Below are 23,556 nucleotides of genomic sequence, written 5' to 3'. Positions count from 1 at the left end.
ATATATCATGTGTTGTGAAGGAGGTGATCAGTTAGTATTTCTGTAGTGATTAGAAAGGAATCTGACACACCTAATAAATACTTCACAAAGGCAGGAAGTTTGAAATGGTGATGGATACATTGACAGGTACATGGTCAGATTAGAAAAGCGTGATTCATTGTAAAGGCAGTGCAGAAGTTCCATTGATTTTGATGCTGTTTGTTTCCATTAAATCTATATTAGCTGAAGTCTGGCAGTTTTGCTAGTTTTTACTATCAGAGTTGAATTTTCCATCAACTTTTGGCATTCATGCTAGGTCATTAAGAAGAGATAAGAGCCTTATAGTCTAGAATATACAGAGCTATTTAGATATCCGATATCTTGTAAAGCATTACTGTGCGATTCTGAAGGCTCATGAGCCATTAGGCAGCTCGGTCTTAATGGGAGGAAGAGAGTAGGGGGAGGCAGGGGGTGAGCAGGAGAGCCTTGGCTCTGTTCAGAGCATCACAGGCTATAGAAAACAAACTTTTCAAGCACAGCTGCCTTCCACAGCACTTCTACCTGTGCACTAAGTCCCTAATACTCAAACTTCATATTCTAAATAAGAGAGTCCGAGGAAAAAGTCATCCTTTGTCCAGGCACCATTCAGAAACATCATACAATATTGACAATATAGTTTTGCCGTCTGTATGGGAGTGACATCAAGGTGAAAACCTAATATACAAAGGACTAAAAGAAAGCCTGCCAGGCCTCGGGGAAAGTCTAAATAATGCACAGTTTCTAAGCAAACCTTCTCCCAAACAGTGTCACGCAAAGTCTGAAACAGTGACAGACATTCAGAAAGGATAAGGGGTGTTCTGTGGCCCGCTGTATAGGTAATGCAAAAATTACACTGTTTTGAATGATTCTGACACGTTAAAAGATACTGCTAAGCAACTGTGAAAAGACGGTTTTCTAAAATTTGAGAAAATCACTGGAGAGAAAGTTGTTTCTGCCTTTGATTCATACATCATTTCTGGAGAAAAGCATTCCTATTCACTGTCTAGGGGCCCCTCATACTGCATGGGCCAGAGAAGAAAGCAAAAGAGAGCATGGATGTGGATGTCAGGGATTTTTCAGGAGAGGCAAGTTCCAGGCCCATCGTCTGGGATTCTTCACAACAAACAACTGCTGCAAAGACATCTTCACTGCTAGCTCTGTGACACGATCCCCGCTCTTCCTGCTGCAAAGACATCTTCACTACTAGCTCTGTGACATGATCCCCGCTCTTCAGCTGCTGGATGTAACCAGTTACTTCATTCTCCACAGGGTGTATGTCTCTATAGATGACATTATCTTGTCATATATCATACTATCTTGTTATGGTCCCTAACAAGATTGCAGAAACTATATCTGATGCTTCTTTTATATCCCAAAGAACAGTGTGTTTCAAAATCGCAGGCTATTATCCACTCATGAGTTATAAAATTGGGCCTGACCAACACTAAGAAAGATAGATGAAAAATGAAAGGGAAGAGGCGAAGGAAGGGAAAGGAAGGAAGAAGGGAGGAGGAGGGGGAAGAAAAATAGAAATAGGCAGTATTTTTTAATAACAGCAATTAGCATTTTGTACTCATCACACTTGTATGCATTCATCATAATGCAAATTGTATTTTTATTGTCAAGAAAGTTTGCAAACAACTGCCATAAAACATGGTGCTATGTGAGGAAATAATAGCTGAAAATTAATAAACATCTGTTACTTAATTTCTTGAAAATAGTTTACGGGAAGGAGGTTTTAGCATGAAGAGTTCAGGTCACTTCCTTTCCCTTAATATCCACAGATGTTTCCCAAATGTAATTTATGCAGATGTATGTGATAGGATCTTTTCCCTTAACCTATTCAGAGCTGAGACAGATTTAATTGTTAAAGAAGAATGAGCAATTCCATCTTAAGCTGGGAAAATGCATTTTTTTTTTTTTTGGTGCCAGTGAGGATTGAATGCTTACGTTTGTAGAGGGATTTCTAAGCCAGTTGAAATCAACTATGGAGAGGAGAAACGAGAAGTGAATCTTCCTACTGACTCTGGGACTGAGCCCCATGGGACATGGGACCAGGGCAGATGGCGTGGGGACAGGGGACGCCAGGTTCTGCACACTCTACCTGCTCTAGCAGCTGCCGAAGTCGGTGGAGCTGAGACTCCAGCTGCTTGTTGTGATCTTCTAAAATCTGCATCCTGGCCTCCAGCCGACCTTTGTGCTGCCTGAGGAGTTTCGCCTCTGCTATAAGTTCTGAATCCTCAGACGTGTGATGAGGGGACACAACAGAGTCTGGAGGGGAGCCGACAGGGAGGCCCCTTCTCAAGTGCTGCTCTTTCAGCTGCTCATATTCCACCTGCAGATTTCTAGTGGAGAACCGAAAACTGAATTAGTATTGGACATATCACCTTCTTTCCAAAATTGCCCATGAGCTCCAAATGTAGTCGAGACTACTTATTTCCTCATAGGTAAAAACATTTATCAATGAGACAAGCAAGCATGAATAAAACTGTAGCTTTAAATAAATAGATGTTCTAATAGACAGCACCCCTGAACCCTAAAATGTAGCTGTAATCTGCACCCAGCTGCCCAGTGTGTTAATGACCTCTGAAACTTTGCCTCCACTGTATTTCCTGGACAATAGTCCTGAAAAAAGAATGGGTAAGGCCATGTGGAAGTGCATATGAAAGGATTTCCCATTTCTCCGAAGTCTAGCACACCTTTGTTCTTCCTCCAGGTCGGCAATGATCCGCTCCAGTTCTCCACGTTCTTCCCTTTCTACTGACTTCAGGATCTGCGCTGGACTCTGGGGCTGGCTCACTGGGGACTCCCCTCCGAGCGTCTGGCAGTACTGCTGGATGAGAGCATGCTCGTCCTCCCTGAGGTGGCAAAGCAGACACACACAAAGGCTTACATTTGGAGGTGGATGTCGCTGGACATAGAGGAAGTGAAACAATGACGGTCAGGCTGGCTACTGAGGCTCTACTGCCTTAAAACTCAACGTCCCTATGATCTTCCTTTAAAACTCTGGGAAGATATTTTACCTGATAGTGTATGTACACTACACACACACACACACACACACACACACACACACACCAACATTTCATGCTTGGCCTTGGTCTAGCATGTGTATCTCACAAAACTTAGAAGAGATATTTTACTCAGCAAAGTATACAAAGGACAACACTTACATAGTTAATATAAAAGATTTTATAGGCAAAATTAAAAAACTGAATGCCAAAAGAGTAACTTAAAAGATTGTTAACTAAAAATAAACTGCTATAGGAACTTCTCTAGTGGTTCAGTGGTTAAGGCTCCATGCTTTCAATTCAGGGGGCATGGGTTCCGATCCCTGGTCAGAGAACTAGACCTCACATGCCTCACATTGCATGGCCAAAAAAAAAAAATTGCTACAGTCTGAGTGTTTATTTCCCCTCCCTGAAATTCACATGTTGAAACCTAATCCCCAGTGTAAAGATGTGTGGAGGTGGGGCCTTTGGGGGGTGATTAGGTTATGAGAGTGGAGTCTCCATGAATATGATTAGTGCCCTTATGAAAGAGATCCCAGAGAGCTCCCTTCCTCCTTATACCCTGTGAGGGAGCTACAAGGTGATAGCTATGAGCCAGGAAGGGGGTCCTCATTAGACACTAAATCCACTAGCTACTTGACCCTGGACTTCTCAATCTCCAGAACTATAAGAAAAAATGCTTGTCATTTATAAACTGTCCAGTTTCAAGTATTTTGCAATCACTGTCCCAATCAAGTACTTGATTTTACTATCTTAGCATGTGGTTGAAAGCAATTTTATAATGCTTTGTGAAGAAAGCTGAGCCCCGAAGAACTGATGCTTTTGAACTGTGGTGTTGGAGAAGACTCTTGAGAGTCCCTTGGACTGCAAGGAGATGCAACCAGTCCATTCTAAAGGAGATCAGCCCTGGGTGTTCTTTGGAAGGAATGATGCTAAAGCTGAAATTCCAGTACTTTGGCCACCTCATGCAAAGAGTTGACTCACTGGAAAACACTCTGATGCTAGGAGGGATTGGGGGCAGGAGGAGAAGGGGACGACAGAGGATGAGATGGCTGGATGGCATCATTGACTCGATGGACGTGAGTCTGAGTGATCTCCGGGAGTTGGTGATGGACAGGGAGGCCTGGCGTGCTGCGATTCATGGGGTTGCAAAGAGTCGGACACCACTGAGCGACTGAACTGAACTGAACCCAAAGGGGCTAAATGTTACATTCTTTCATTTAAGTAACTTAATATAAATTATAATTGTAGATATTTATAAATATCTGTATTTATTCTATTTGATATTATCAGCACATCATTTCTAGGATCAATCATTCTGTATTAAACAAGGAATTCCATTTAATTCACTTGGGGTCTCCCACTTTTCTAACTTCTTGTCTAATGGACTAGATGCATTAATAATGTGGTCAAATGGAATAACTGACAGAAACAGAAGCATGAGAGAGTAGACAAAACTGACATGTTTATGGGAAGGAGATGCTTACCAGCAAGCTTGGAATCCCTCTCCTTCTTTTACCAGAAATCCAGTCAGTCAGTGTCAGTCGCTCAGTCGTATCCGACTCTTTGCATCCCCATCAGATCAGATCAGTCGCTCAGTTGTGTCTGACTCTTTGCGACCCCATGAATCGCAGCATGCCAGGCCCCCCTGTCCATCACCAACTCCCAGAGATCACTCAGACTCACGTCCATCGAGTCAGTGATGCCATCTAGCCATCTCATCCTCTGTCGTCCCCTTCTCCTCTTGCCCCGAATCCCTCCCAGCATCAGAATCTTTTCCAGTGAGTCAACTCTTCGCATGAGGTGGCCAAAGTACTGGAGTTTCAGCTTTAGCATCATTCCTTCCAAAGAAAGCCCAGGGCTGATCTCCTTCAGAATGGACTGGTTGCATCTCCTTGCAGTCCAAGGGACTCTCAAGAGTCTTCTCCAACACCACAGTTCAAAAGCATCAATTCTTCGGCGCTTAGCCTTCTTCACAGTCCAACTCTCACATCCATACATGACCACAGGAAAAACCATAGCCTTGACTAGACGGACCTTTGTTGGCAAAGTAATGTCTCTGCTTTTGAATATGCTATCTAGGTTGGTCATAACTTTCCTTCCAAGGAGTAAGCATCTTTTAATTTCATGGTTGCAGTCACCATCTGCAGTGATTTTGGAGCCCAGAAAAATAAAGTCTGACACTGTTTCCACTGTTTCCCCATCTATTTCCCATGAAGTGATGGGACCGGATGCCATGATCTTAGTTTTCTGAATGTTGAGCTTTAAGCCAACTTTTTCACTCTCCACTTTCACTTTCATCAAGAGGCTTTTGAGTTCCTCTTCAATTTCTGCCATAAGGGTGGTGTCATCCTTGCAACCCCATGGACTATGGCAACTCCAGGTTCCTCTGTCCACGGAATTCTCCAGGCAAGAATACTGGAGTGGGTTGCCATTTCCTTCTCCAGGGATTTTCCTGACCCAGGGATTGAACCTGGGTCTTCAGCATTGCAGGCAGATTCTTTACCATCTGAGCCACCAGGGAAGCCCAGAGATCCAGTCAGATCTCCTTGTAAATATGCAAATGATGGATTTCCTGGTTAATGCTAGCAGGAGAGTCCTGCTACAGAATACCTTGGGCAGATTGTACCTGATCTGTTTTTTATGGCTTTTGGTAAACAAATCCTGGAATCTATGGATGTATTCAGTGCATGCGTGCGTGCTGTTGCCTTAGTCGTGTGTGACTGTCTGTGATCCTATGGACTGTAGCCTGCCAGGCTCCTCTGTCCATGGGATTATTCTCCAGGCAAGAATACTGGAGTGGATTGCCATGCCCTCCTCCAGGGTATCTTTGCAACCCCGGGATCGAACCTGCACGTCTTATGTCTCCCGTATTTTCAGGCAGGTCTTTACCACCAGTGTCACCTGGGAAGCATGTACAGGGTAGGGCTTCAGAAAAACATCTTGTAAGTTATGTAGCAATCAGAATGTAAAATGGAGCTATCCCATGCCTGAACCAGCTCTCTCCTGTGTAATGATGTGACTGTAAATATTCCTTAAAGAGCTTGTCTGTTACCCTGGGGTCAGGGCATATCCTATCACAGTCAGAAGGAACCAGGTGAGTGGCACGGGCAGCCCTGGACCTTTTGCTTATGCCCTGGAGCTGATGAACATGCTTGATACTGGGTAAGATCTGTGACTCTGAGTCTCGCTTGAAAATCTAACCTTGTGTTATCACAGTTTACTCTGATAAAGAGAGGACATGAAATTGCATCTGAGAGGTAGTGCATTCTTAGAAAAGTTGTGTCCTGATCATTGAGATCAGAGTGATATAAAGAAGCAAATGAAAATAATGAAGGTTAGGGCTGCAAAACAGCCAAAGCAAAGGTTCAAATGAGTCCCTTGTTAGTTTACATAGCTCCTTTATCAGTAAACTTCCCTAACTCACCTTCCTTCTATTATCAAATGAATAAAAAAGGAGTAAACTGGAAATAAGAAACACAGATGGGAAGGATTGAAATAAGCTATAGCATCATCGTTTGATGACCAGTCTTGCAAAAAGGCGGTATCACTGTGAAATAAATAAGGGAGCGTTGAGAAGAATCTCCCACTTGCTCCTAAATTTAGAAGGACGAGGATAAGAGGGGAGAATGGCTCCTGCACTGCTGCAGGGCACAGTGTTTGAAAGCAGAACCCAAGCTCTTAGGAGGCCCATGTAGCAAAGTCAAGCTGAAACGTGGCAAGGAGGTATGTGCATGTGCATTTTGAGGAGGGAGAGGGTATTTTCTTGATAGGGAATAAATGGGTAATTTATTATTATATCCCAAACCTGACTGTATTATGAAGGAGCAGAGGCTATGCGGCTAATGGGCCAACACCACAGGGACACCACTTAGCTGCTAAGGATGACAAGACTAATTCAGTAATGCTTGCAGTCACTCTACCCAATTTAAGGGAAGAGAAAGACCGAAACAAGAGGGGATTATAAAGTACAGATCCGATATATGCACAGAACAAATGTACAAATTAGAAGGATGCAGTGTGTATAAAACAAATCATAAAATAACTAAAAAGTAAGAGTAAAGCAGAACATTTAAAATATTTTTTAGGCCAAAAAAGATGAGTATAGAAACCAAAAAGACTGAGTATGCAAAAAAAGAAGTAGTAACAAAAGAAAATACTCATATATATCCCAGTGAAAATTTTCTCTCATCAGAATGAAGCATCACAAGCAATCAGCCAGAAATCAAAACAAAACAATAAATCATTTACAAAGAAGGAAAAAGGTTTAGCCTCCTACTCTCCATAATGTTTAAGGTCCAAAGATACTGGTCAATGCCTATAGTTCTAACCTAGCCATTCTTCTGACCAGCCAGGTTATGTAAATGTACAGCAAAGCACTTTGTCCACAATGCAAAAGAAAGAAAGAGTAACAATAATGCAAAACAGAACCAAAGTAGGTGGTAATCTCAGGGATCGTAATAAATAAGATCGATAACTGATGCTCACATTGGTTTAAAAAACAATTAATTATATAATTCCTATGAGTAGCTCACCTAAAAGAAAATGGAAGACCAGAGTAAAAGTTAAAAAAAAAAAATTCTATAAGGATAAGATGAGTTAGAGGAAAGCCTGGCCCCTATAAGCTCCCAGGCAGACCTATGAATGGATCACAGACCCTCACATGGTGCCTCTCCCATATTCCCTGACATTAATCCATTTATGTCCTTGGAGCACTTATGCCTTCAGGCACCTGACCTCAGGAATTATACTTAATGCTGGATATTAACACCAACTAAATATCTGTTTTAGATATCTGGGGACTATCCACAGTGAAACAAATACAAACAGCTAAGAGTTAAAATTTGACCTGAGATGCATCTTGCTGTCAACATTTATATAGATTCATTTTTGGGGGGAAGTGTATGGGGCTTTAACATAATATTATTATTTTAAAAATATAATTACCATCATCATCTCTATCATTACATTCTTTAATAAGGTGTCTGGAAGAAAATTAAGACATTTTTCCCCAAAACTAAGAATTTAAATATCATTCATATATAACATATAATTTTAGTCTTAAGTGGTTTTCACAGACTATTAGTCCTAAAAGTTAAATATAAAAATAGATATAGTTGAGTTCTTAATTATACAGTCATGAGGTACTAGATTAAAGTCATTCAACAGCAATAGTGTGCCCAGTGCTAAAAGAGAAAATGCCACCAACATGTGGGACTGTACCAATGAAACACAATTAGACAGAACACCATTACACTGTATTTAAGTCTTGCATAGTAAACACTGTCTAGATTACAAAATTAGTACTTATCCAATGACAAAAGAACTGTGATTCATTGAATGACCTTTTGCAAGTAAGACATAAACAAAAATAACAATAATTTCCTTCCTTTAAGGATTTGTTTTGTTCCAGGCTCCAGAGTTGCAAACAGCGATGCCAGTGCAAATCATGCCTGTGCCCCAATTTGATCCTTCCACATACAACAAGGTCACTCAAGAGGGGAGGTGGAGTGAGATACCCTGATGCCAACGGCCTAAGGAAATGTCCTTGGGTTTCAGCTACTCAGATTTCCCAGGACTATCCTCTTTTTGAGACAGGCCCGGTTCATTCTTTGAAATGAAAGAAAATTAAGTCATATCTGACTTGCAATCCCAAGAACCATAGCCCGCCAGGCTCCTCTGTCCATGGGATTCTCCAGGCAAGAATACTGGAGTGGGTTGCCATTTCCTTCTCCAGGGGAACTTCCCAACCCAGGAATTGAACCCAGGGCTCCCACATTGCAGGCAGATGCTTTACCAACTGAGCTACTCAGGAAGCCCTGAAAGAAAATTAGTATCTTTAAAATGAATGCCTTTACGATTTCCAAGTTAGACTTTCAGAAGAAAAGGGAGTACTGTGGATTAGGTTTATGTGAGGTAAAACGCCATGAGATTGATTGAGGTCTAGGCTGAAGAAGTAGCAGCCCGTGATGCATGAAGGGTCAACAACTCTTAACACTTAGCCAGCTTCACCAGGTGGCACTATGATAAAGAACCCACCCGCCAATGCAGGAGACGTAGGAGACGCCGGTTTGATCCCTGTGTTGGGAAGATCCCCGGGAAGAGGACATGGAAACCCGCTCTAGTATTCTTGCCTGGAGAATTCCACGGACAGAGAGGCCTGGCCGTCTACAGTCCATGGGGTCGCAAAGAGTCAGACACAACTGAGTGACTAACACTTTCACAGAAGATGAATGCTGTGAGGAGCCAGGGAACTGGTTCCATAGACCAATTTGAGGGACAGAGAATGGCTCAAATTGCAGGATAGGATACAAATGACTAAAAGGGCCAGGGGTAACTTAGAATTACAAGCTCAAGTCTCAAAATTTGTACCTCAAGGCAGGGGCTTTCTTTTACTGTTGACAGCTGAGACCACCTAAAAACCAAATTTGGGAGGTTGGGCACAGCAGATGTTGAATTACAAAATCTTCTCCTTGGGTCCAGACTGTGAAGCTGGAGCACAGATGCACATGAGCAGAAGCAGAACGAGGACAGAAGGGACTGGAAGGATGTGTGGATGCTCTGACCCTCCCACCTCCCCCACTGCAGGAAGCCCTCCCTTCCCACACCAGTTGAGGCAGCAAAGTGAAGCAGTCAGGCATGGTCAGGGGTGCCTGTGCCTGGAGCCAGGATGCCTCAGTCTGAATCCCAGCTCCACCACTGACTACAAAATCCTGGGCAACCTCCTTCACCTTGTGGGGTCCTGATTGCTTCCTCTATAAAGTGGTGTAATGAGAACAAGAGCATCATGGACAACCGAATAAGCACCAGTGGGCACAGTGCTTAGAACAGCGCCTGCCTGGCTCTTGCATGCGTGCATGCTCAGTTGCTTCAATTGTGTCCAACTGTTTGAGACATTATGGACTGTAGCCCACCAGGCTCCTCTGTCCATGGGGAGATTCTAGGCAAGAATACTGGAGTAGGTTGCCATTTCCTCCTTCAGGGGATCTTCCCAACCTAGGGATCAAACCCATGTCTCCTGCATTTCCTGCATTGCAGGCAGATTCTTTACCACTGAGTCACCAGGGAAGCCCTGCCTGGCTCTTAGGAGTCTCTAAATCAAGGAGGAGATGGTGGTTGTTTTTGCACCATCACCATTATTTTCAAGAGATATTTACTAATATTTCTTTACCCTTGCTTGGAATAACAAAAACCTCAACTCAAGAGGGCCTAGGAGTAAGGTGGAGAATTCAAGAGAGAGAAAAAATTCCAAAAATTATTGTGGAAGTTTGCTAACATACAATTTTTGGCTTAAGGCACTCTGACTTGTTTTCTTAACCCTTCCCAACAACAATAAAAATTACTAGTACCTTGGGATTTAAATTGTTAATACTGATGTTGGTTGCCTCAAGACAGATCTGAGAGTGAAGTAGAAGAGCCAACCCTGCCTTAAAAAGCCACTGATCCCTCATTCAGAAGTTGGCAATACTGTTAGGTGGCACTGAATACTGTCATCTGTTGTCTTGGGGGATTGTATCAGGATCCTACCAATGCCAGAGCCTTAAGAAACTTCCAGGAAAAGGCCAGGGTACTGAGAGTACATTGCACACATGTGTGTGTGCTAAGTAGCATCAGTTGTGCCCAACTCTTTGTGATCCTATGGACTGTAGCCTGCCAAGCTCCTCTGTCGGATTCTTCAGGCAAGAATACTAGAGTGGGTTGCCATGCCCTCTTCCAGGGGATGTTTCTGACCCAGGGATTGAATCTGCATCTCTTAAGTCTCTTGCATTGGCAGGCAGGTTTTTTACCACTAGCGCCACCTGCGAAGCTCCTATTGCACATATACTTCCTGCTATTATAATAGGTCCTGTAAGAAACAGATAAGCCTGATCCAAGCTAAAAGCAAAGAAAGAACAACACTGTGTCTTGTTAAGGGCAGCAAACATTTATTACTGTATCCTGTGACTCAAGATGCTAAATTATTAGACGGGAAACTTAGCAGGAGAGCCAGGAAAATAGTAAGTTTCATTCTTAGCTCTGCTCTCATGAGGAGCGCTGTCAATTCAAAGGAGGGAATAGTTACCCTTATTGGGGCGAGTTATCCATTGGGAGAAAAGATATATAATATCGTAATACTTATTCACTTTGTCAAGTCAATAATGCCAATTAAAATGAAAATATTTGGGGCTTCCCTGGTGGCAAAGTTGTAAAGAATCCGCCTGTAATTCAGGAGACGCAGGTTCGATGGATGGATTGCGAAGATCCCCTGGAGAAGGAAAAGGCAATCCGCTCCAGTGTTCTTGCCTGGGAAATCCCATGGACAGAGAAGCCTGGTGGGCTACAGTTCATGGGGTTGCAAAAGATTTGAACATGACTTAGTGACTAAACAACAGCAATGAATTTTGTCAAACCACCGGACTTTAGGTCCAAAGTAGGACTTCGAAGGTTGAGTCCTTGTTAACGTTCTCACTTGAATGATCCCTGCATGTTCACAGGAAAAGACCCTCAAAATACTCCATAGCTTAAAGTGTGGAAGAGCAATGGACTTCCAGATTGGCTTGATCAAAGTAAGACTTCTTAAAATATCCATTAAAATATTAATGTATCAGTAACTAGACAACAATTTCTCTTCAGTGATTTATACATTCTTACACTATTAATTTAATCTCCCACAAAAGGGAAAATTTGCTTCCTTGCCTTTTCCAGTACCTCGAGGCCATCACATTCCTTCACTTTCAAAGCCAGCAGTGTAGCACCTGTAAAATCTCTTTGTATCTCACCTCTGCTCCCCTGGTTACCCCTCCTATCCCAAACTCTGATTCTCCTCCTTCTTACGAAGATCCTTGCGGCTACACTGGGCCCACCCAGATAACCCAGGCTAATCTCCCCATCTCAAAATCCTTAATTTAGTCACTTGTGCAAAGTCCCTCTTGCCATGTAAAGTCACAGTCATAGGTGTCAGGGATTAGGACGTGGATTTCTTTGGGGGCCTATTATTCTATCTACTTTAAATGCCCTCACCATGTTTCTGAACACTTATCCATCTCCCTGCTAGCCCATAAGATTCCTGAAGACAGCATGGACCTTTACAGGGCTGGGCACATGTCAGGGGTGTGCAACTGAGTGTTCACCAGCAGGTTCTCTACAAGATAAATAAAGAAAAAGGCCCTGCTTTGTAGCATTTTTAATTTTTATGGTTTAAATACTTTCAGTATGGCCAATTTAAAATAATGACTTCACTGAATGTAGAGCTGAAAAAAGATACATAGTTGCACACCACTTGACTCCCCAAGAGCACAGGTAATAGGAAAATGAGGTAAAATAACTATGATGTGATAAGTTCTGAGTATTACTTTTGTTATTATTTTAATCTAATCTGTTGGTTTGCAAGTACATACATGGGCTTCCCAGGTGGCACTAGTGGTAAAGAGCCTGCTAGCCAATGCAGGAGGTGTAAGGACACGGGTTCAGTTCTTGGGTTGGGAAGATCCCCTGGAGGAGGGCATGGCAATCCACTCCAGTATTCTTGCCTGGAGAATTCCATGGACAGAGAAGCCTGGCGGGCTACAGTCCATAGGTATATACAAATGAATTTTAATAATGTCTTTGTTTAACAAGCAGCTTACAAACTTCTTGAACATTTAACAACCAGCTCTCACAACTGCCTCCAGCATACCACCGCAACGTAAGCATGCAGTAAGTATTTTTTTGGATGGAAGAATGAGTTAATATATCTCTTGACAGTATATTAAAATGTATTCAGCTGTTAGTCATATTTTTTGTCATTTCTCAGACATTAGTGCTAAATTTAAAAGTCAATAGTGCCTTTTCTAATTTACTAAATTTGATTATTGCCTTTACTTGGATCACAAGGTGTGACAAACACATTTAAAGAATTTAAGTTTGGTTTTAATTAGTTGTTTTAAGTTTTGTTTAATTCTTTAGCTATTTCTCAACCTTGATGGAAAAATATGTTGATTTAGGATATTCAAGATACTTAACTGCTTTATAAGAAAGACATACTAGGAGTTTAAATATGAAACAAGCATTATGAATATGCTATTACCTTGTTTTGGGAATTGTTCCAAACACACAGTACATTAATAATAATGTATAAGTCACTACTGTATTGTTATAAAGAACTAACTTGCTATTTTTTGAAATTGAAAAATCTCCTGAGATCTTTTATTTATAAGCTTAATGATAGTAAAACAATTTTTAAAAAATATTGACCAGAAGACATTTCATGTGAGAGTACCTTAGATATTTCGACTTGGCTGTCTCTACAATGTTTTTTAGTATAAAATACCTAAGAACCAAGTTCGACAACTTTCCTGGCAACCTTAGAGCTTCCCACCAGATCCAAACCACAATGACTGGGTGAGTCAACTGAACTCGACACTATTGAAATCATAGACACCATTCAGAACTGAAGGTGTTAATTCCAAGGTGGTGGAGGGTGGGGAAAGCAACAAAAGCAAGATGGCACAGGACAGTGAATAGTCAGAGATGAAATATCTGCCAAGAAAGGGTTTTAAACAGCATTCTAAAGTTAATGAGGCTTTTCCTAGTTGCTAATAAAATCAAATGATTGGCAGAGGAGTTAACACTTTCCAGTGAAGGGTAAGGCTTTTCCTAGTTGCTAATAAAATCAAATGATTGGCAGAGGAGTTAACACCTTCCAGTGAAGGGTAAGGAGTAGATGTCCAAGCCTGTGTAGGTCATAACTATTAAATGGCAGAGATTATGGAGAAAATATGAGCACACAGAAGGAAAAGAATTTTACAGAATGACATATATTCTATAGAATTACATCTGTTAAATTAACAAGAAATATCAGATAAGTGGAATGAATATCTATACCTGTATTTATAAATAAATCAATATGGTTTTCCTAGGGCAGATGAGTAGCCAAATATAGGATTTTCTTCAGTAACTTATATGAAACTAAATAAATAAACATATCCAATTTATACTATCATGGCTTGAAACCATAAAATCTATGTAGACATTTTTATAACCACACTTATCAATTTTGATTTGGATCAAAATTCAGAGCCACAGTCAATGAAGATTACTTCTGACAGCCATAATATAAGAACCAGCTTTCCAAGGCAGCACTAATTTCATGATTTACTTACACACTTCCTGTGGTAGAGCTGCTATCAGTGAGGAAAGATCCATTAGTCCTTTCCATTTGGGCCAGTCTGTAAAATGAAAATAAAGAGGTTAGAGAATGTGGCCGCATAGGGTATAGTTGACTGGTACAGCCTCAGTGTTTCTTAAACTGTCCTAATTCCCACAAAATCCAGAACAGCTCAAACTCCCTAACAAGACTTTGAAATGAAAACAACCTCTAACGTTGAGTTCTGTTTCTATCACCACTGCAATAAGGACTAAAGACTTTTATTTTACATCATGTTATGTAGTTTCCTAGTGGGCCTAGATTCCTAGTTGATTTCTCAGACTCTTAAGTTAGTCTTTACTTGCTCACACATCTGGTTATGTCCCTCTCCCTCTCATGTTTAAAGATTCTCCATAATGCCTCTTTACCAAAGGACAGAAATCTTACTCCTTAGCAAGTGAAAGTGAAAGTCACTCAGTCCTGTCCAACTCTCTGCAACCCCATGGACTATACAGTCCATGGAATTCTCCAGGCCAGAATTCTGGAGTGGGTAGCCTTTCCCTTCTCCAGTGGATCCTCCCAACCCAGGGATCATACCCAGGTCTCCCGCATTGCAGGCAGACTCTTTACCAGCTGAGCCACAAGGGAAGCTCAGGAATACTAGAGTGGGTAGCCTGTCCCTTCTCCAGTGGATCTTCCTGACCCAGGAATCGAACCAGGGTCTCCTGCATTGCAGGTGGATTCTTTACCAACTGAGCTATCAGGGAAGCCCATCCTTAGCGAGTGGGTCCCACATTACTGGACTTCAGCTTCTGTCCCTTCACTCTGTCTTGTCCTTTCCCCTTTCTCTACTTGCAATTATTTAAATAAACTGTATTCTTTCTGAGCTCAATACTTTAAAGCATGTTTTTCCACTTTTTCCTGAAATTTCTACTTGGCCTAGACTCAGCTCAAATGTTACTGTTTTTATTATGTTGCTTGAACTATAGCCTTTTATTATTTATTTTTTCAGGTATTATATTTGTCCTTAAGATTTTTCGTACCTTTTAAAAAAACTTTTCATTTTATTTTGAAGTATGGCTGATTAACAATATTGTGATAGCTTCAGGTGGACAGCAAAGGGACTCAGCCATACATATACATGTATCCATCCTCCTCCAAACTCTCCTCCCATCCCGGCTGCCACGTAACATTGAGTCGAGTTCCCTGTGCTATACAGGAGGTCCTTGTTGGTTATCCATTTTAAATACAATAGTGTGTACATGTTTATCCTAAATTCTCTGACTGTCCCATCCCATCATCCTTCCCCTCAGCAACCACAGGTTGAACTATAACCTTGTAAAGCATAGCCAGTTACTACACTGTCAATGCCTGGTACATATTTGGTTGTATAAAAGTTTGTACAACCCAGTAAGACCAGCTTATACTTTTATATTATTTGGGAACTCCAAAATAAACCTCTATTGTAAAGTATTAGCATACATTTAATTACATATTGTAATTCATATGTACACCATTTCCTGAGAATACTTTCATTCATTGAAACTGGGTTACATTATCTAAATCCTATTTGTACAGTGTTTGCATTCTCATGAGCTCACTAATCACATCCCATGGAGATTTACTCAGTAGAATATATTGCAAGTGTTTGGTAAAGTGCAAATTACAGTATAGAAAGATGAAAGCCCAGATTTCAAATATAACAGAATCACCACTCCTGTAAAACTGTATCTCTTAAATCAAGGCATGTGAATGATATAAGATAATACAGAAAGAGATACATTCTGGGTGGCAGTGCAGTGGAGGGATCCCAGCAAAGTTTCTTACCGTGTAGCATACTGTTCTATTCTTGAATGGGTATCATCATGAAACAGCTGAGGAGACTGCGAAGGGCTGGAAGAGAGAAAGCAAAGAAACAGTTTTATGCCCAAATATTGACAGATATTACTATTAGGAATGTTAGCTTAGTTAAATAATGAATTTGACATGCAAACAAACCACTAGGATTGTTACCCAGGAGGCAGAACTATTATTTTAGGATAAGAGTTTAGAAATCACCCCATGCTAGTAAAACTGATTAGAACATCCGTCTTGTGCATACGGAGCTGTGGATACTCACTCATAGTGCTCCGGCCACATACTGATGAGTGTGATAGGACTGCAAAGAGGGCAGAGGGAGACAAAAGTCATAGAAAAAACACTTTAGAGCAATTTAAGACAAAAGCAGTCAGTCAGAGGGTGGGGCGTGGGATACATTCTCAATCATCTCCCACGCCTGCATTTGGTTGCCCTGAGGTCCACCATGAAAGAAGTCAAAACAAACAGAAATGACTGTTTATTCTAGAAAAGATGCTATGTATTCAAGTGCCTGCAGGGGCCTTTCCACAGATATTATAGGATTTGTTATAGACAGCAAACACATTTAAATAGTCTGATTGGAAAAAGAAAGAGAATGCTCTAAAATAGCTCAAAATTATGGGATAATTTAAAAAGTAATGTTTCATAATGTACTGGACAGAGGTGCAATCATATTTTTGTTTTTCCTGTAGAAGAAACTTGATCAGAAAGGAAAAGTTAAATACCAAGGACTACATTATATACTGCTGGCAGAGTTGCAATAAAATGATAATGTTCTGAATCTTTGCTCAATTTTATTTATTATTTTTCAAAACATATTTTCCTGGCTGCAGCGCATGGCATGTAGGATCTTAGTTCCCTGACCGGGAATGGAACCTGTGTCACTTGCATTGGCCACTCGAAGTCTTAACCACTGAACTGCCAGGAAAGTCCCCTTTGCCCAATTTTAAATAAAATCCAAATAAAGGTGTACACAGAGTACCTCAACCTCACAGATACACTGAAAAAAGATGCAGCCTAGATGTTCTCCTCTATACCTGGCCAAAATTCTCAATTATCCATAACTTGAAAGCAACGTTGCTAGATCATGATACACTTTTATCAAACAAAATTTTATCCAGAAGTTCTATCTAAGAAACTGATAAAAGGAACACTGTCTACTAGAATCAGAACTTGAGATTGGAACTTGATTATTCAATATCATTCCTAGCCCTGGAGATACACTCCAGTCTCACAGCACTGCCTAGAAAACCCCAAGTCTGTAAGAAATAGCGTTTGAAAACAAATGATCCTAATTAAAAGTTAGTTCTAACCCTAACCCTTTTTTATTGGGGGTGTGGGAAGGTGTGGGGGAATACTGATGAATGTGGAAATTTAAAAGCCTAAAGAAAATTAGTTGTCTAATTAAAAAAGTCTCCTGCAAAAGCTAATGCTGGTTGAAACAAAGAAGGAAAATTTATTCTAGATCTATTTGATTCTCCTATTTCTAATATATATACATACTTAAGAAAAAGTTAATGATCTCATTATCTCCCACTGAGAAGCAAAAGTTGATGTCTGCAAAGCGAAGATTAAAAGATGACGGAAAGTCATCTTATTGGTGTGGAAAACTGAGATTCTTTGGACTTGTTTCAAAAAAAGGCATTTATCTGGTCTGTGTTTGTCAGACATTTATACTATACATAGACTTAATTACTCGTGTAAAACAGACACAACAATGAAACAAAACAGCATTATTCAAGTCTTTTCTTATCACTACTTTTCATTAACTCTGAAATACAGATGTTAAGTGTCAGATAAATGATTTTCTATACACTTTCCCTGGTGGCTCAGATGGTAGAGAATCTGCCTGCAATGCAGCAGACCTGGGTTCAATCCCTGGGTTGGAAGATCCCCTGGAGAAGGGAAAGGTTACTCATTCCAGTATTCTTGCCTGGAGAATTCCAAGGACAGAGGAGCTTGGCAGGCTGTTGTCCATGGGATCATAAAGAGTGAGATATGATTGAGAGACTAACACTTTCAACACTTTCTGAAAAACATAGGAACTGCCCCAGAGATCATTTCTAAAATTCAAGTATACCACAACATTTGCTGTGAGCTTTAAATATAAGAAAAATACATGTATATATATATATTTTTTTTAAATCTTAATTGAACTCAGAAAAGCTTTGTGAAACTGCTTGACTGGTTCCCGTAAAGTTAATTCAGTTAGTACAATAGTGATTCACTGAACTAAGATAAGAATGGCAGAGGCAAAAAGCTGAAATGAAGAGTGTCAAAAGAAAGCCTCTTTATGTATTATGAAAATTTCTGAGAAAAGAAAAAGATTAAAAAAAAAAAACTTTAGGCTTTATTGACTTCAAAGTACTTTGATTTGTAGAGAATATATTAACTGATAAGCTTTTTCATTTAATTCCAGAAAAAGAAAACTGGGCAATATTCTCCCTGAGTTGTTAGCCTGTGTTAGCCCAGACTTCATAATGCTGCCTCTCAACTGCGTTCCAGAGTGGTGTCTGAACAGGGTGTTTTGGCTAATCACACACTAATATGCAAGACTCTACTAAATATACTTAATGTTATAGGAAATATAATCCAGACTTTCTTTGAAGATTTTAGAGACTTTTCAGTGCCTTAAATTCTCAGCAGACTTCTCACACTTCCGTCTGTTTGCCTTCTGAAGTCCATTTGTCGCAGAGCAGGGGTCCCAGCGGCTCTAACAGATAAAGCTTCAATGCCCCCTCCCTCCTGCTCTTGAAGACTACAAACATCTTCACCTGCTTTACAAGGCTGATCATGATCTGCGTCCTGCTTTCCTTTCCACTCCCATTTCTCATCATGATTCTCAACTTCCCATTCCAGTTTCCAAAACAGGGTTGTCTTTCGGCTTTTGAAAATGTTTGCCTTGCTGGGAAACTCTCCCTCTCCTCCCCGGGTAGCAAACACTGAGTTTTGGGCCCTATTCATCTTTTAGTCTGGGGATGAACTGTCACTTCCCGGTCCAATGCTCCCACAACCATAATTCCATTTACTATGAGATGGTTCTTGCTACCGTAAGAACTTAAAAAACCAAGAAACTCATCTATTCCACCTTAACCAATACACGTGGTAGTGTGGTTGTTTAGTCGTTAAGTTGTGTCTGACTACTGAGACCCCATGCACTGTAGCCCACCAGGTTCCTCTGTCCATGGGATTTCCCAGGCAAAAATACCAGAGTGGGTTGCCGTTTCCTTCTCCAGGGGATCTTCCCAACCCAGGGATCCAACCCGGGTTTTCTGCATTGCAGGCAAATGGAAGCCCAACCAATACCAGGGAGAGGTGCCTATTTTATTCCTTTTAATTTTCAGGGAAACTAAGCTACGTTTTTAGCCAATAAATCTCACTCAATTCTCAAATTACTTTGTCACCCTTTGAGCTTGTTTTTCAGGTATATTTTCAATGGTAATAACTCTTTCATCAAGCTCTACTCATTTATTTTGATTTATTTTTGTGAAAAAATCTTGCATAGTTATAAAATTAATTGAATAAACCGAAGCATGGGTTTGTTTACCTCCTTTTAATAACAACTAATTTTCCCATAAATCCCCTCCATGCATGCATGTATAGGGGATAAGACATTACATTTTGCAGGGATGAAAGAGAAAGAAGCAAAAGGAAACTCTAATCAGCTTCATAAATAACTTCAACACATTTACCACTTCACTGGTTTTTCTCCAATGTTCTCCTCCCACAAATAGGAGAATAAATGAAATCAAAATTTTTACTACCTATTCACATAAATTGTTACACCAGAAGATTAAGTGGCCCTGTACTAGAAAGGGCTCAGTAGAAAAATGAACTATACCAACTCCAAGAATACATTCTAGGATTAAAAAAGGAAGAAAATCTGCCCGATGTATCCAGTAGCTCATAAATCTTTTTCAAAAAAGGATCTCATGACATCTGATTTAATCTTACACTCCTTTTCTTTCCCTCATTTTCCTCTCACTGAAAATGCTGGTACATTCATCTTTGATGAAATGAAGCATCTTCAGAGTTACAGCCAAAAATCATAGCACAAAATTATTTGGCACACACTTTTCTGTTCTCTTTTCCTTTAACTGAATCACTCAGAATTATTAACGTCAGTCATTATTTTGACAGTGAAAGGCAAATTATCAAAATTGCTTAAAAGCAATTTAAAAGATCTATCTATCTGCATGACTCATACAAGGGATGTAGCTATTTGGAACATAAAATGCCAATGGTTTATCCAAAGAGTCAAAAGCACATCACTATTTCAAACCTATCAAATTACCTTGTAAATAAAACCACTGTGTGATAATTCTATGCTTCAGGCCCTTACTCTAAAGGTTATTTAGATCTGATACCAAGATAGGCAAAATTTTATCTTTATTAGGTATTCAGTATAGTTAAACTATATATTAGACACTAAAACAAATAAGAATGTATTATATACGTTTTGAAAGAAAGGGAAAAAAGTCTATGCGCAAAACACAGACAGGATCAAAAATATACCTTTCTTTACAGATTTTAAGTATTGCAGGCAGATTCTCTACCAGTTGAGTCACTAGGGAAGCCCAAGTATCCTGGAGTGGGTAGCCTATCCCTTCTCCAGTGGATCCTCCCGATCCAAGAATCGAACTGGGGTCTCCTGCGTTGCAGGCAGATTCTTTACCAGCCAAGCTACCAGGGAATCACAAGTATTTCAATAGTATGCCTTAACTTAAAATCATTTCAATAAAATTTCTTCTAAAATGTACTGTGGAAAAAATGACTGGGAGGCATATATCTTAATTGTATGGAATTTGATATCAAGCAAAGTTATCAAAAAGTTTGAAGTTTTTGGTATGCTTTAAATGAGTATGTGGTATTTTTGGACCTATCTACATATATAGCCATGCTGTATTTCTTCTTCATGCACATCCATAATATTACCTATGGAGGGATAAAAATACCCACTTTACTTTGTCTGTAGTCTTCCTTTTATTTCTTAGTAGTTAAACAAACTAAAAAAAAAAAAAAAAAAAATTTGCATATAAATGTAGCAAAGCCCCTGGTCCAAAGGGTTTTATATGGATAAAAAAAATTGGACTAAATGGTCTATCCCTCTATTTTGACATCTTTGAGACATGGACTGTCATAATACACTGGACTGCTACTGTTCTCTAATTATCTCCCATATATACACAAAGAAGTTAACTACGAGCTTTGAAGGTTAAATGTCAACACATTTTTATAGTTCTTACTTCAGTTTTCTTTACTGTATAAGGTAGAAAACTCCACACTTCAGAGCTTCTCTTCTGTAGTTACTTGAGAAGGAATATTTCTGTAACTAGAACTCCACTATTCTTTATGACTAGGCACTCTGGTGATGATTAGCAATAAAACTTAATTTTCCCCAAGATTCAAGCACAAGAAAATTGCCTTGGCAGGCATATTTATGCTGATATTTTAAAAAAAAAGTAATTCAAAGATTTAAAATCATATTTATTTTGATCTTGACATATAATTGCTTAGTAATTTAAATTTTGTTCTTGCATTTATTCTGGTTCATTTTAAAATTTCTTTTCATTTCAGGCTATAAACTATTATCCTTCATTTTATAATCCCAAAGTAATTTTGCAATCTGAAACTTTGTTTCATTTATGTTTGTAAACTCAAATGATATACTTTTAAGAAAACTTTGTCTATTACAGGTTCTATTTAAAGCTATCTCATTTCGCTGCCATGTTTAAGAAAAAAAGAAATTAGAAACGCAATGTGAGATTTTGATGAGATTTCATATAGATATATATCTGAAGCAAGGAATTAAACACTATTAATAAACATATTAAAATAAGTAAAATTAGTGCAAAACATATAAGAAATAGTAAAAAAAAAAAACCCACAAAGAGGGAAAAATGGAAAATAAAGTAATGAAAGAGCATAAATGCAACAATTTACTTAAAGTATTTTTAAGAGTAAAAGAGATGACCAGTGCAAAGGTGGACACATTATTACATATTTCAAAAGTTTAGGAAAACATGCAAAATTAAACCTGTGCTGTCAAAAACAGTCAAAATTCATGTTGCCAAGACTGAGTCCAAGTTTATTTGCCCTTCTTGTAGATGAAACATTTTACCAAAACACAACTTCTTTTTGGGTATCAGATTTATCTTTTGTCACTAATATAAAAGTATCAGGTATAAGAGCACATACAGATACAAGTTTAATAGTAAAATTAAACTTACGTCTCTAAGTTGTCACCTTCAAGAACTGTCTGGACAGGCAGGTAGCCAAGCCGAGGATGCTTGGCAAAGTATTTCTTCGATCTGAACTTATTCTTCAGCACCTTTGTGAAGTCCCGTACATCTTCCCCAGATGTTGTCTATGAGGTTGAAAAAAATTACACTTATCTCATTAAAATGGAAGGAGACAACTATCTACAATCAAATTAGAGCAGATGTAAATTGATGCCATTAAATGACAACACTTTCAGTAGTTCTATGTATTTTTGGAATAGCACACAAGGTCATGAGAACACATGGCAATCAAGACTCATCATTAAATATTTTCAGCAATCAGCTTATAATTTTTAATTTTCTGTTGAGAATAAGCAATAAGTAAATCATTCCCCCAATACATTAAAATCAATTTTGGCAATGTTATTCATTAATTCCTGTCACTAAAAAAGCTGCAATTTGCTGCTATTAAACACTTGGTGATGATGTATTCTGGATATTATATGATTTTAGCTAAGTAATGAGGCACACACATCCTCATAATTCACCTATATATATATGTATATATATACATATATCCTGTACCGACTTCACAGAAGCCAGCACAAATTGTAGTCTAGCAAAGGAGAAAACAGTACACAAGACAGAAAGCCCAGGGCCACGTTGGTTCTCTGTACTGCAAGGAATACTCTCAGATTCTTTGTTCTTTCCCATCCATATAAACGTATACTTATTTGACATGGGGCTTTCCAGGTGGCACAGTGGTAAAGAATCTGCCTGCAATGCAGATGTGGGTTCAATCCCTGGGTCATGAAGATCCCCTGGAGTAGGAAACACAGCCCACTCCAGTATTCTTGCCTGGAAAATTTCATGGATACAGGAGCCTGGCAGGCTACAGTCCATGGGGTCTCAAAGTGTCAGATATGACTAAGTGACTGGAGCGCACATACACACACACACACACACACACACACACACACACACACACACAGAGCATGCATTTGACATGGACTAAATTACTAATGGTGATATAAAATGTGACTTTTTAAAAAAGCATTTCAATATGATTAGTTAATATAATCGTTTAGGGTGACTGACCTACCTGCCACCCACTCCCCCCAGCCTTTGCACCCTCCTCAGTCTGTCTTTTCCCTCCTGACAAGCATGCCCTGGATTCACACAAACTTGTTTTGCAAACAAAAGCTTAACAAAGTATTATTTTTTGAAACAACTGAATTGAGTCAATCCTTACATGGTTTTGTTACTTTCTATTTGCTCTCATGACACCTAAATATGTTTTCTTCTAGTAAACAATTAAGGGAATTTTTGATTCTCTATGGAGAAG

At 39.6% G+C, this 23,556-nt stretch overlaps 1 protein-coding gene across 10 annotated transcripts in view; it reads right to left on the bottom strand.

The window, feature by feature from the left end:
• Positions 1-23,556, bottom strand: part of UTRN (utrophin) — a 557,788-nt gene that overhangs the window by 13,729 nt on the left and 520,503 nt on the right. For 9 of the 10 annotated variants that reach the window (XM_070795583.1, XM_070795587.1, XM_070795585.1 and 6 more), the window contains 6 exons: positions 22,221-22,357; positions 16,253-16,291; positions 15,961-16,026; positions 14,150-14,215; positions 2,718-2,876; positions 2,123-2,363 (listed from right to left, as the gene is read on the bottom strand). In XM_070795583.1, the coding sequence (XP_070651684.1) occupies positions 2,123-2,363; positions 2,718-2,876; positions 14,150-14,215; positions 15,961-16,026; positions 16,253-16,291; positions 22,221-22,357 (708 nt within the window). The remainder of the gene's footprint in view (positions 1-2,122; positions 2,364-2,717; positions 2,877-14,149; positions 14,216-15,960; positions 16,027-16,252; positions 16,292-22,220; positions 22,358-23,556) is intronic. The other variant, XM_070795590.1, reaches the window with a different exon arrangement.

This window comes from Bos indicus, chromosome 9, assembly GCF_029378745.1.
Source record: "Bos indicus isolate NIAB-ARS_2022 breed Sahiwal x Tharparkar chromosome 9, NIAB-ARS_B.indTharparkar_mat_pri_1.0, whole genome shotgun sequence".
In the NCBI taxonomy this organism is placed as follows: Eukaryota; Metazoa; Chordata; class Mammalia; order Artiodactyla; family Bovidae; genus Bos; species Bos indicus.
Note: the sequence above shows the minus strand (reverse complement) of the source record. Positions and strands in the feature narration are given on the sequence as shown.